This window comes from Lissotriton helveticus, chromosome 8 (genome assembly GCF_964261635.1).
Source record: "Lissotriton helveticus chromosome 8, aLisHel1.1, whole genome shotgun sequence".
Lineage (NCBI taxonomy): Eukaryota > Metazoa > Chordata > Amphibia > Caudata > Salamandridae > Lissotriton > Lissotriton helveticus.
In genome coordinates this window covers 1,291,328,707-1,291,343,327 of record NC_136069.1, presented here as the reverse complement: position 1 = coordinate 1,291,343,327, position 14,621 = coordinate 1,291,328,707, and the positions used below count along the sequence as shown (strand labels likewise).

At 45.9% G+C, this 14,621-nt stretch overlaps 1 protein-coding gene across 1 annotated transcript in view; it reads right to left on the bottom strand.

Annotated features, from left to right (window-relative positions):
- The window catches only part of MYO16 (myosin XVI), a 2,830,569-nt gene that overhangs the window by 432,650 nt on the left and 2,383,298 nt on the right, over positions 1 to 14,621 (bottom strand). Inside the window, exon 30 of the mRNA XM_078658257.1 lies at positions 10,476 to 10,713. Coding sequence (XP_078514383.1) covers positions 10,476 to 10,713 — 238 coding nt within the window. The remainder of the gene's footprint in view (positions 1 to 10,475; positions 10,714 to 14,621) is intronic.

The following is a 14,621-nucleotide window of genomic DNA, read 5'->3' as shown; positions in this document are numbered from 1 at the left end:
GTCTAATAATATCAGCGCCGCCGTCTGACCAGCATCCAACACCGCTCGCAGATGCTCTACCATCACGAGAAGGGCGGTCTCCGTGCTGTGCCCGGCACGGAAGCCGTTCTGTGTGGGGTCAAGGGCATTGGTCCGGACAAGATGTTCCGACAGGGCCAGATTGACATGAGCCTCCATTATCTTCGCCGGCCAGGGTAACAAAGAGATCGTGCGGTAACTTTCGGGCTTCGCGGGGTCTAGGGTGGGCTTCTTAATGATTGGGGAGACCACCGCCTGCTTCCATTTCGTTGGAACCACGCCTGACTCCAGTGAAAGGTTGACTAAAGAACACACAATAGAGCGTCCCAGGAAGGCCTGATCTCTAAAAAGAGCAGATCTTACTGGATCCAACGGAGAGCCAGATTTGACCTTCGACGCAAGTTTGTCAAACCCTTCCAGGAGTAGGGGAGGGAAAGAATGCAAGGTAGGGTGGCTTGAAGCCCCATCTGAAACTCCCAGGTCAGTCCCTGTACTAGGGAATGTCCGATAAATAGCCTGGACCTTTCCCAAGAAGTAAGAGGCCAGGGACTCACAATGGGAGGTAGACCCCCAATTCACAGGGGAAGTCCGCTTCGCCAAAAGATCTTTCACGGCCTTGAATATAGTCTTTGACGGATTTAAGCTGTTACGAAATTCCGCGGCATAAAATGCCGCACGGGCCCGACAAATAGCCCGGTGGTAGATCTTGACGGAGGCAACATATGCGGCTTTCAAATCAGCCTCATAAGTCTTCCGCCATGCTCTTTCCATCCGTCTACAGATTCCCTTCAAGGCACGCAAGGCACCATCATACCAGGGGCTCGACTCTCTGGTACTGATTTTACTCGAGACAATGGGAATCAGAGAGTCCAAGGCCCTGGCAATCCAAGTGCAAAAATGGTCGTAGCCTGCTTCCACATCATTCAGTGGGCCCAGTGGCTCTACCGCTAGGAGACGATGGAGATCATCCAGCCTAAGTTTATTCCAGTGTCTCCTAGATACCCTTCCGACTGAGGGGATGGAGGGGATCACCTGTAGAGGATAATGGATGGTCACCAAAAAGTGATCTGTCCACCCTAGCGGGGAGATGGAAATAACCTTTGTCTCAGCCAGATTGGTAAAACAGGGGTCCAAAATATGTCCCCCTACATGAGTGGGCTGAGATACCTGCTGGGAGAGTTGAAGAGCCTCAAGGTCAGCCAGGATGCTGCGTATCGTCGGGTTAGTTGGAGTATCAAAATGTAGGTTCAGATCACCCAAGATGGAATAATTAGCACAACCCATGGCTAATGTGCTGACAGCATCGGGGAATGAGTTTCTGAACACCACATCGCTACCCGGTGGACGATATACAATCATCCCAGAAAGCGTAAACTGGGGGCTGACCGAGATCTTAAAGGAGGTGCTTTCGCAGCCGGGGATGTTGAGGCTACTCCATACGCAGGCAAAACAGGACCTAACTATAAGGCTATACCCCCACCTCTCGATGACCGATTTAGGGTGTACATAGAATACTCAGGAGGGCAAGCTAGATTAATAATAGCTGCATCCGCATCCTGAAGCCAGGTTTCTGTGATGGCAAAAACATCGGGAGCTTCATCCTCAATGAGATCATAGATGTCTTGATAATGTTTCGATACCGATCTGACATTCAAATTCAAGACCCGCAGAAAAGATGGCAAGCCCTTAGCAGGGGGGGCAGCTGGCGTACTCTTCCGGAGGATAGACCCAGGGGGGTCAAGCACCCATCCGTTACACGGGCACTGAAATGGGCCACAAAGAGGATGAACAGGAGAGAACCTGCACCGATGGTTGGCCTGGCCGATAGCGCACAAACTCTCTCTGGAGTATGTAAGCATCGCGGCGCACGTAAAGATGTCTAGCCTACCACAAGCCACTTACCTGCTTTTCTGTTCAGGGTAAAATTATGTTTCTATCCTACTGAGCGGTGCTGTCTCTACTGTTGTTCAGATTTGAGTGTTAGGGTCAGTTTGCAAATGCTGGGACATACCTGTACACCAAAACTGCATTAAGGACCTACTACGGTCTCTTTTTTCTACAGAGCCGAGCTATGAATACACTGATGGCTGTGATTTGACAGTTCAAGGAAATAGGCTTTTTTTACTATACTACCTCATGATAAAATGCATGGCAGTCATCCAAACCAGTGGCACTTCCTTTCTTCCTGAAGGGGTGGGTGCAGGATTGTTTGTTGCATATAATGCATAAAGGAATGTACAATAAACTAAATGTTTGATTTCATTTTGGGATTAACTGCACATTCTCCCCGTCCCTGCTGCTGCTCCATGCTGCAGTCTTTATGACTTTAAAATTTGGCTCGATACTGGATTTTTTCTGCTTTATTTCTACATTGCAAATAACATATACTGTCTACCAGAGACCAAACCAATGTGTGTTCCTTCCTCTCTGGCACAGTGGGCGTAAGAGCAGCTCAACTGCTACACAACACTTCAGTATTGATAACATGAGGCGTCCTCTATAAGTGACAAGTTCCGAGGAGAAAAGAGGTCATACATCTTCACACACTTTTCACCTTGGAGACACCAATGCTCCTGTCTCTATTTCTATGTAGAAAACCCAAACCTTTCAGTTTTGACTAACCATTGACTAGGGGATTTCTGCAATAACATCTACCTCAAACCAAGAATATAACCTCGTGCTAAGGAATCATACTTCGATTCACCTTGTTGTTCAAGAAGAAGCTCTGTACATCAGTCTAGAGAGATTGTTCTCAATCTATCTATTTGCTTTGTTCTCCCATCCACATTGGTTCTCACCTACTGAGGCATATGCCTGGCAAACAATTTAGCATATGGAGACTGGGAACTTCCAGTTGATGGAAGAACTACAGAAAAAAGTTTCCTGAAAAAAAAAAAATTCTGTTTGAACCAGTGTCCCCGGAGAAACATTTCCCGCACCCATATATCCCAATCAGTGACTCAGCAGTGAGCGTTCAGAGGCGTGGGTAGTCTTCAATGTTTGTGAACACCCACATAATTAAAAATTCATAAATTCCTGTCCACTTTCCACCTTCAAAAGGGTCAAAGGTTTACTCCAGCCGATTGCTAGCATAACTCTCTGTAGCGTCTGCTTAGACAGAAGACCAGACGCAGAGGTAGATGCTTACATAGAACGTTTATTAAGTTTACTTGACACAGCGACCTCAGCCACAGCACTCCCCGGCAGGTGGCACTTCACATTGCCCCAGGCGCTCAGCTTAGAACGCTGGTCGCGGTGACATTCGCATGACGTCACCGCGAGTCGTTCCAATCTAAGCAGATCTGCCGGGGGGAAGGAAGTGGTGGGAGATACCACACATCCCCCTCCCTTGCGGAAAACAATGAACATAGAACATGGCAACCAGGAATCACAGGAGGATTACACCATTACATACTGTTCAAAATGTGTGGGTGGTCTGGTCATTCTCAAACTAGTTCTCCCACCAGGTTGGGGGTCTGACCCCCGTTTCTTAGGAGGAGGGCCTCAGTTCCCCTCAGAGTCGTCCTCCCCCACGCTGGCTCCATCTGAACCTTGACTAGGTGGGTAAAACTTCACTACTCTCCCCAGGTTCCAAATCTTCCCCTCCTGGGTCTTGATGGCATTCCTGAACAATTTTGTGACCTTGGTGGGCCTACTGTACCCTGACCAACTTGCCCTGCCCGTGGGTGTCCTGATCTTAATGTCATCACCAACTTGGAACCCAGCCTCCCGTGTGGAGTTGAGCCTGTCGAATCTTTCTTTCCTCTCCCCCATTGCTCTTTCCTGCCTCATCAACCCTTCCGCTTCTTTGGAGTGGTCTGACCAACCCTTGCGCCACCCCATCCACCCTGGAGAAAGTTTAGTGTTGGGAATCCTTCCTCGGAGCATTTCGAACGGGGTAACTCCCGTCGTCTGGTGCGGGGTGAACCTATATGCTTCAATGCGCCTCCATACTTCCTCCTTCCAGTTCATGCCGCTGACCTTGGCTAACTGGATGCTCTCCTTGAGGGTCCTATTGAAACGTTCCACCATGCCATTAGTCTCTGGGTGGTACAAGGCACACTGCTTGTGAGTGATTCCTCTCTCTCCCAGGAAATCCTCCATCTCTTTTGAACACAGTTGCACTCCATTATCTGTGAGTAGACTGCTGGGTAATCCTTCCTTTTCAAACAGCCCTTTAAGGAACTCTATGACGACCTTAGTTGTGATTTCACTCACCAATTTCACCTCTGGCCATCTGGAGTACAGATCCATTAGCACCAGGATATAAGGCGTGTGCACCTCTCCTGTCAAGGGACCAACGATATCTATCGCCAACTCTTCCCAGGGTCCTGATGGCGGTGGTCTGCTCACCATTGGGGGTGTCCATTGCCTCAGCACTTTGTCGCTGCTGCTACACGGGATGCAGTCTCTCACCTTCCTTTCAATCGCCAGGTCCATGCTCTGCCACCAATAGTCTTCTCTCAGCCTTTGTTTGGTCTTGGTGATGCCCAGGTGGCCATCATGAGCCATGTCAATGAGATTCTCTCTCACTGTCACTGGAGGTACCAACCTCGTTCCTCTGAACAGACATTCGTCGACCACAGACAACTCATCCTTTACAATCCAGAATGGCCGAAGAGCCTCCACACGTTTATCTTCATGGTTCCATCTGTCCATTACTCTCTTGCACACCTCACCCAAGACTCCGTCGTCCTTTAATGCACTCTTCCATGTTTCCTCACCAATTGCTCTCTGGATGGCACAAACATTTTCCATCTGGTGATTATCCAGATCATCTTCCGTTCTGTCGTGCGTTTCTTTTCCATCACCTCCTTTCACCAACCTTGATAAGCAGTCCGCCGCCAGATTGCGAGCTCCAGGGACGTACTTGACATTGAAGGTGTACTCCTGGAGGCCAACAACCCAACGCCTGATCCTACTGGAGATCGCATCCAACCCCTTTTTGCTGAAGACTTCCACCAATGGTTTGTGGTCAGTGCGAAGGATGAACGTCGTGCCCCACAGGAAGTCCCTAAATTTGCTCAACGCCCAGAACACTGCTAAGGCTTCTTTTTCGATCACGGAGTAGTTGTTTTCTGACTTTTGGAGGGATCTTGAGGCGAAAGCTATAGTTTCTTCTCCGTCTTTGCCTGTTTGTGTGAGCACCGCCCCTAGCCCCTTGGCACTTGCGTCCGTGGTGACTATTGTCATGCGATTAGGTATATAGGACTTCAAACTGGGTGCTTCAGCAAGAGCATTCCTCACGTCTTCGAACTCACTCTGACACTCCTGACTCCAATTGAACACCGTCTCCTTTTTCAACAACAGTCTGATGGCATGTGTTCTCCCTGCGAGGTTCCGTATGAATTTTCCATAAAATTCTAGCATTCCCATGAAGGACCTGATCTCTTCCTTGCTCTTCGGGGGCGCCAGATTTACAATGGTGTCCTGGAGCTCTGCTTTGGGACGGATTCCATCCGCAGTCACTTTGTGTCCCAAGAAGTCCAGTTCTGCACACCTAAACACACACTTCTCTCTCCTCACCGTCAGTCCTTGTGACCTAAACCTGGCTAGTACTTGTCTCAGTCTCTTGTCATGCTCTTCATGATCTCTGGCAAACACTAGGACGTCATCCTGGTAGCATACAACCCCAGGAATTTCCTTCAGGATGTTTCCCATGAGCCTCTGAAAGACAGCTGCCGCAGAAACCAACCCAAACGGCATTCTTTTGAACTTGTACGCGCCCATGGGTGTCACGAACGCTGTGAGTTCTTACGACTCTTCATGCAGCTTGATTTGGAAGTACGCTGACGTAAGGTCAAGAGTGGAGAATACTCTTGCACCCTCCAACATGCTCATCATCTAGGTGATATTGGGCAGCGGGAAGCGGTCGACTACCACCTCCTTGTTCAAGGCCCTCAAGTCTATGCACAGTCGAACTGATCCATCCTTTTTCTGTGCAGCCACGATGGGTGCCAACCATTCTGTCGCTTCAACCGGTTCAATTACTCCTGCCTTGCACAATTTCTCAAGTTCATTCTTCACTGCTTCTTGGATGGCGATGGGTAGCTTCCTGACCTTGGCTACTACTGGTCTTGCATTTTCTTTCAATCTAATCTTGTGGCAGTAGTTCTTCAAGCATCCTAGCTCTTCCTTGAATACTTTTTTGAACTCCGACACCAGACCCTCTTCCGGCTCCTGTATCTCCTGTATCAGGATTTGGGGATTGCTGTTCGGATTCAGGTATACTCCCAACTCCTTCTGTGCTTGCCACCCCAGGATGTTATCACCGACAGTGGACACATACACCTTGGACATTGTTGTTCTGCCTTTGTATTCTATTACGTCCCAGAAGTAACCTTTCATGGAGATGGGGCGACCCGCATATCCCCCAGGCCTCACGTCCATTCTCTTCAAGACCACCTTCCCTTTGGATAGACGTGAAAACTCTTTCGCACTGATGATAGTTATCCTTGAACAGGAATCGAATAGTGCCTCCAACTCCGTGCCTTTTACTTTTATGGGGTATTTAGGGCTGCAGACCAGGCCTTCCTCCACTTGCACAACTATTTAGTCACAAACCGTGCTTGTCCTCTCCTTGCCCTGTCTGCTGAATCCCTGTCTGCTTTTGCAATACTGTCTGAAATGGCCCCTCTTTCCGCACTTGTTGCATGTGAACTTGAGGGCGGGGCACTCCTTGTCATTGGCCATGTGACCTTGCTTCCCGCACCTGTAACAGGCACCTTTGAACGACCATCCTGGTTTGTCATCTTTATGTTCTTTGTTCGCTATCTTCTGGCCCTTGATCACAGACACAGCCTCCAATTCAGTCACAACCTCACTAACTTTGGGTTTCTCTTCGCTTCTCCTCTCGCCACTATCCTGTTTAATTTCACTGACGCACTGAAGCATGTGTTCTACCTGTTTGGCTATTATTAGGACCTCTCTTAGGGGTGGGTCATCTTTAAGCCACAATTCCTCCCGTACCCGTTCCATCCTGCATGCCAACACGAACTTGTCCCTGATCCTTTCCTCACTTGCACCACCAAATTTGCAGGTCGCAGCTAGCTTCCTAAGGTCTGAGACAAAATCCTCTATTGACTCCCCTTCCTTCTGTGCTCTTTTCCCAAAATGGTAGCGCTCCATTATGGTGCTAGTCTTCGGGAGATAGTGTAAATCTAGTTTTTTCAAACTTATTTCTAGTTCATTAAGACCCCTCGCTTCTTGTACCCCAAGGTCTGGGAGGTGATCAAGAACTTCCTCCCCTTCTGCCCCCAGATGATACGCCAACAGTGCCACTTTCCTCTCCAACCCAAGATTTGGGCCACACACAGTAGCGTAATTTAAGAACACCTTTTTCCATTTTTTCCACTGTATTGCAGGTTCCCCTGGGTTGGTTAAAAAGAATGGTGGGGGTGTTACGCTCTGCATGTTTACAGTAATGCTGGACCCTCCCCAAGGTACGGTGACAGATTAGTGGGGGGGGCGAGAGATACACAGAGGAATGGAATGAAAAAGGTGGTTTTTTTTCCAAACTACCACGGTACATACACCTCGCTTTGCCAGTCTTAGGGTGGAGCACTTTACTGTACTTTCACTGTTAATTTAAACCAATCCCCACAATAACCACCGGGTGGCACTGTGGTGTGTAAGTCAGTCAATTCTGGGGTGAATACTAGCTTGACAACAGTCCAGTCGTCGTGCACTGAAAACAGGATGTTGCTACTCTGAGGAAGATCCCTTGCCGATGCTCTCCTCTCCACACCGGAGACTCTAAAAGGTGCTACTTCACAAAACAGAGTACAAAAGATCAACAGGGGAGGGGGCCACAGGTGAGTTGAGTGTTGCACGGAGAGTGAGGGCTTCTGCTCCGACGTTGTTTTCGTCGAGGTCTGCCAGTATGCTGCGGGGGTACCCTTGATTCAGCGCGCGCTGGTACCACTAGACGCCTAGATACACAGAGGCCGGCTTAGGCTCGAGTGCTGAGGAGGGCTCTGTTACGCGCTGCCCTTGCAAAGTCTAAGCTGGAAGGATGCCAAAGCCTAACACGTAGTAGACTCTCCTTTCTTTGCCTCACGATGCTGGCACCACCAATCATACTTCCTTAAAGCTCTTGCAGGCCTTTTTGGCATAATAGTCGGCCCCCCTTTTCTTTCCTTTTATTCTTCCTCCGGCGCTCCTCCCTGCTGATGCGACCTTCGCTCCCCTCACAGGGAATCTTCTCACACGCGACTCTGCCAACCAGTGCACAGACCGTCCCACACGCACAGCCCAGTGCACAGGTGCACAGTCCGCCCTCACTCAGCTGGCTACTCACGGTGCGGCACCTTCTCCTAATACAGGGTTACGCCAAGAGATATCTGCGCCACCGGTGTCAGTCAGCCGTCACTCCTGCCTTGTACATCTGTGCCGCCGCCGGTGTACATCTGTGCCGCCGCCGGTGTCAGTCAGCTGTCGCTCGAGACCCGCAGCCCTTCAGTCTGCATTCTCCGCCTCGGCCATTGACTCCATTCTAACTTTGCCACAAGCGTGTTGAGGTCGCTGTTGACCGGTTACCCTCGTCGCCAGTGTAGCGTCTGCTTAGACAGAAGATCAGACGCAGAGGTAGATGCTTACATAGAACGTTTATTAAGTTTACTTGACACAGCGACCTCAGCCACAGCACTCCCCGGCAGGTGGCACTTCACATTGCCCCAGGCGCTCAGCTTAGAACGCTGGTCGCGGTGACATTCGCATGACGTCACCGCGAGTCGTTCCAATCTAAGCAGATCTGCCGGGGGGAAGGAAGTGGTGGGAGCTACCACACTCTCCTTCTAGGGTGGGAAAGGAAATGGTTCATCCTCTAGATTCCCTGTTCTTAATTTGCTTTTTATTTCTTAAACTCAAATGGCCCCCAGGACCAGCTGAACGTGCCTCCTCACTCCCTCTTGAGGATAAATAGAGGCTGGATTTCCTAGGAAATTTGAATCCTGTGGACTAGTTTTGGCTGGATGTGCCGTGGAAAGGTGTAATGCAATCTCCAGCAAGGCATATAGGCACTCTGAAAGTGGCTAGTGGTCTAAAGCCTGGGAATGTTGGCAGTGAGTGCAGTCTGTGTTAAGGGCTGTGAGACACTACTTGAAGGAAGACTCTGGAGCAAATAAATTCCAGGGACGTGGTAAGAAAGCCTGGACTTTGAGTCTATTTTTCAAATGAGGGAAGATTCATTTAAGAAAACCATCAACATTTTGGAGGCCAAGTAGCCCCATCAAAAAATACTTCAGGAGGCTGCAGTATTCTACCAGGGGCAAATCACTGAAAACCCTGTATAAGAAGGGCACCAGGGTGTAGAAATCTGCATTCTAATCTGCTACTTGCATGTGGCACTTTCGTCGCTGTACTGGTGCCTGGAAGGCCGGCGTCTACTGCTGCACAACACCTGGTCTCTGCGAGACTTTTATGCCACTCCAAGGAGGACTGCTGGCCCAAGGAACTAAACAATCTGTTATCCCCTCATTGTTGTTTACCATTAGGGGTGTTGTGGGGGGAGAGGGATCCAAAAAGAATGTTCCTTGTCCTCAAGGGTGCTCTTGGGCCTCCTTAACGTGACCCTGAGTCAGTGGGACCGCCCAGGTCACTCCTGTGCTCCCCTAGAAGCTCCTGCACTGGGGACTGCAGACACAGCCGGGCAGGCCTTGCCTTGGCTGCATCAAAGCTATATTCAGGTATAAGATAAAATCAGTTTGTATTTCTGGTATGAATGCAATTTTAAATCAGTGGCTATTTTTGACACCACCTTGATTTTTTGTGATTGAACGGTTTATGTTCTGCTCTATAATTTCATGACTTTATGTTTTAATCAGTGCAACCTTCACCGGCAGTTAAGGTGAGATATTGAGTTTCTGCAGATTAGGTCCTAGTGGTGCGCAGACTAGTAGAAGTGCCTCCGGCATAGGGGTCCTGTGTACATCCAGGGGAGTTATTTTACTTGGGTGACCGTTCTTTGCTCTGCGCCACATGCATAATATGAGGACCTTTAGAGCGTGTCCAGAAGGTCATTTCCCCTCCCAGTCTATATATATATATATATATGTTAATTTGTGTTTAGTATTTAGTCTTGTGCGTAATAAAGTAGTTTTTCTTTTTAAAAGTAGAACCAGTGACCGAACATTGACTAATAAGTGTTCAGACTCCAGCTCTAGACAGCTGCTCTGAATAAGCCTTTCAATGCCCTGCCTTGCTATTGTGAAAGGCAAGTCCTGTAAGGGGTACTTGGTCCCTCTTTTGTAGCTGCTTTACGGGGACCCAGGAGACCAGCGCCTCTGACTGCCCTGGTACCACCAGACCTGAGTTCTCACACACCTGAAATAACAATCATGTGCATATATACTTGTTCATACAAGTATTTGCCACCGATATAGTGAAGTGGCCCTCCACTGTGAATGTTATCAACTTGTGTTTGTGGACAGGTAATACAAAGATACTTTTCAAGTTACCTTTTGGAAGATTCTTCTTGTTGTTTAGTGACCTCCAATACGTAAGCTGAGTTGATTTCATTCCGTGACCGGTCATTTTCCCGGGCTATATCTGAAGCATTCTGGATCACCAATGCATGGTAGGTTTCCAGTCCCATGTCCTCTGCATTCCGAAGGAACGCCTCGATTGAAGTGTTTTCTTGATGTTTGATGCTCATTTTTTGTAACATCTTCTGGCGAGCCAAAAATCCTCTCACAACTGTCAAAGTAGAACAAAAATGGACAAATTAGCTAGAAAAGGAAATACATACCATGAGACAAACATATGAAAACACAGTTCTTGTCAGTATTTACTTGTAAACGCCGTGTGTTCCTAGGAACAGCAAAACTCACATTTTGGTAGATTCTGCAAAGATTGGCGAATTTATATATTCCATGACTGTGACATTTCTCTTTAGAAAGCTTTCTCATGCACTGACGTTTCATCTTGTGATCACTTTGGTTTGCTAGAAGCATATTAACTTGAGTGGTAGAGCAGCATACAAAGTAGACATTACCTAAGATAATTAAAGTTGAACCAGATGTACTGGATAACTGTTTGCATTTCTCCAATATGAGTGATATTTCATGATTGCTGTTGCGAACAGTTCATCTTCAAGAGTTTTCTAAAAAGCAGGACTTGAATTTAGATCAATTGTAGACTCACAGGAACAAATCACTGGCTTGTTCACATGGACTTGTTTCCTGAGATTGAGATGGTAGCAAAGTGCGGAAGCCTGATTCTCCACTCCCCATGTCCTCTCCTAAGTATTTCTGTGAAGATCAGTGTATACAAGGTTTGGCAATCACTAAAGCGGACCATTAAAAAGGTTTGGGTTTAGCTCCATTCCATTTTGGTATGGAAGAAGATGTGGCCTTTCCGCCATATACCTGGCTGGATGTCTTTAATATTGTTTTTCTCTGGGGTGAAGGTGAGGTCAGTGTCAAAGATGGCCCCTTCATTTTGAATTGCTGAGAGGTGTTCCATTACTAGTATACCTTTCAAAATGCAGCTTAAGAATGGTTAGAGCCCGGTTTTCAATTTTGGTTATGGTGTAGCATTGAAAGTCTTCTTACATTCGGTGTAAGTGGTACGAGACATTTGGTAACGCTTGAGCGGTCAGCTAAAGTATTCCCTAATGTAACGAGAATTTGAGAGTCCTCTGTGCACAATTGTAAATGGACTTGGTAATTCTGCCGCACTTGTGTCAATGTAAGCACGCGGGCATTGTAGAGTGGTGGGGGAGAAAGTGGAACCTTCTGGCTTGCAGCAGAGAAACTAAAGAGTCAATTATATTTACATTATTAGCTGACTTTCGACAGTGTTTTTCTTAAGACATTACAGCAAGCAGGTGCATTTTGAAAGTTATGCAAAGAAGGATGTGGCAGGATGATGTAGCCTGCTTTATATTAGTCCTCAAAAGGTCTGTGATATTTGGATTCGTTGTATAAAACGGTATACAGTGGAACACCATAGCAAAAATGAAAAAAATACATTAATTGGGGATCTACGTGCTCAGATCCAGCATTGCGCAATTTAGCAGGGGGGAGTTAAAATAATGCCAAGGGTTTTGTGTTAACAAATTCACACACTATTGTCTAAGATCCGCTTATGTTATGTAGCCAATCCCAGACAAAAACAGATCATGTGATAAGACCCTTGGTGTGATCACTTCTGCTCACTGCTTGAAACTTGCAGTTCATTTGATGATCAACCTTTTTACTCTGAAAACTCCACAATTTTTTTTAATGGAATACTGTTATGCTGACCAAAAGACGTATTCTAGGAATATAGAAGAGAGGGCAGGGGCCCATGTGTTGATAACCGGATTCAAGACAGGCAGCCTAAGAAAACCCTATCTACAAATTAAGCTGTGCATTATATCTGTTTGATGGTATTCGAGAAGCAATCTAGGACTTATTGGATTAGTGTTTCTACACATGGATGTTGTTCTCCTTTCTACATGTTTCCATTACCATATCCTCTGGTGTTTCTGGGTAATATAGTGACCCCGTCTCTTATTTTCACTTTTGCCGCTCTCCTCTTCGTTTTCGATTTCACAGTTTTTTCTTTCACGTCTCAGCTTTTCTTCTTAATTTCTTTGTTCCGTTGTTTCCATGCACATATATTCTTTTTAATTTTCTGTTTTGTTTACATTTGTTTTCCCCTTCTTTCGATGAATATTCAAATAAAGGCATACAAAATCCACAGGGTAAACAACCCAAACAATAAACAAGCCTTCAACATACACTTAAGAAATGAAATATATCATGTTGCATCCCAAATATATATTTTATGATGTGAGCCAAAAGAACATGAATACCAAGCATAATGTTAGTATAAGACGAGTGAGCGATAGGTAGAATGTGCAAATATTTCCTACTATGACAAAGTTTAAAAGAATATATTCAATACATTTTGAGTTCTTTTTGGGAACACTATGCCATAGCTCACTTGAAGTGTCAACAACGCTTTTTCGGATGCCTGTTAAGAAAACAATGTAGTGCATTACTGCATATAAAGAACCCTAGCCAACAAAACAAAGCTGGGTTAAGGCATTGGCAGGAAAAAGCAACCCGTTAGCAATGTGGTTGCCACAGTGGTGAATCAGAACGCAGACTAACAACATAAAAGATACACACATAGGAAGCAAAGAGAAAATATGAGACTTGGAATCTCATAATGGACATTAACTAGAGTATAAACAAAGTAAACAATGAGGCAAAATGAGCAAATACAAAGAAAGCACAATCACATTTTGAACACAATAAAGAGGTTCCTGACTACTAATTATTTTGTTTCAAGTGGCTTGGAAATGTAAACTACCGTTTTAATACATGTTTGTGAAAATGGCTGACAACTATGTGTGCATTAGGTTATTCGTTTTCACATACATTGCAACTAGCTTTCCATTGTCTCTCCGATTTGCCTTTAAAACTCCACCATAGGAGATATTTTAAAACACAATTATACTCCATTCTGTCCAAAAATGCACATGGCATACTATCCATGAACCTCAAGATAATTTAGGAGATAATTTAGTGACCATAGTAAGAAAAATAGTAAGAGATGCACAAAACAAACCCCTGTCAAATACAGCACACATATTTTGAAGGTGCAATATGGTTAATTTATTTGTTCAAAAGGAGGTTGTAGGTTTGCTTTTTGAGTACTTTGATGTGGGAAGGACTTCTGTTTTGAATACAAAATATACAGAGAGGAGAGTTGGATCGGACCCCATCATCTTTTGGTTGCTGTTGGTCAGACCCCTTTCAGTCATTGTTTAAGAAAGTGTCATTCTAATTTTAAATCAGCCCACAGGAGTATTTTCTCTTCCAATGGACGTTCCATTTCATAAGAACTTTAGGTGTATAACTGCACCTATGGAGTGCTTTAAACTCTGTCTACAGCGCAATGTCTCTTCCAGTGCATTGGGCCTGCTTGGGTCACTCCATGCAAAGACATTGCACACAAAGACTTTTGTACCACCCCTTCTGCACTTTTGTTGCTCAGTGCCAACATAACCAATTCTCTTCCATCCTCCTATGTGCTATCACTTACATTACATCATTTTGTCAGCCAGCGGTCCCAGCCGGGGTCCTCACTGTGAGATGCATCCCAAGTCCACTATTAGCTGCTCGCATTACTGAAGAGAAATGAAGGCCACATGTATAACACATTTTAGCAGTCTCAAATGGAGAATCCGGCCGATTGCAGCTGCTATAGAGTTGATTTTTTTCAAAACACAGGGGCAACCTGAGTACAAGAGCCAGGGCTTATAATAATAATTGTCCAAACAGTGGCTCTTGAGCAATACTCATACACACATTAAATTAGGTACCCATAAATGTGCATCATGCATACAGAAAAATTTAAAGAAAAAGAAACAGCTAAAGAGAGGCCAGAGAAAACCATGATACCAAAAGGAGCCATGTACAATGTATAAAGAGTTTTAATCATACCCAAAAACCATTAAAACAATTACACTCCTACACAATATAAAAAACAGGACATGTGAAAAAAATCATAAAACACACACAATGGCAGAGGGAAAGACTTATACAACAATCAACACAAAATATAATCAAAGCATTGATGTTCTCAATGATTTAGGCCATGTTGGAGGC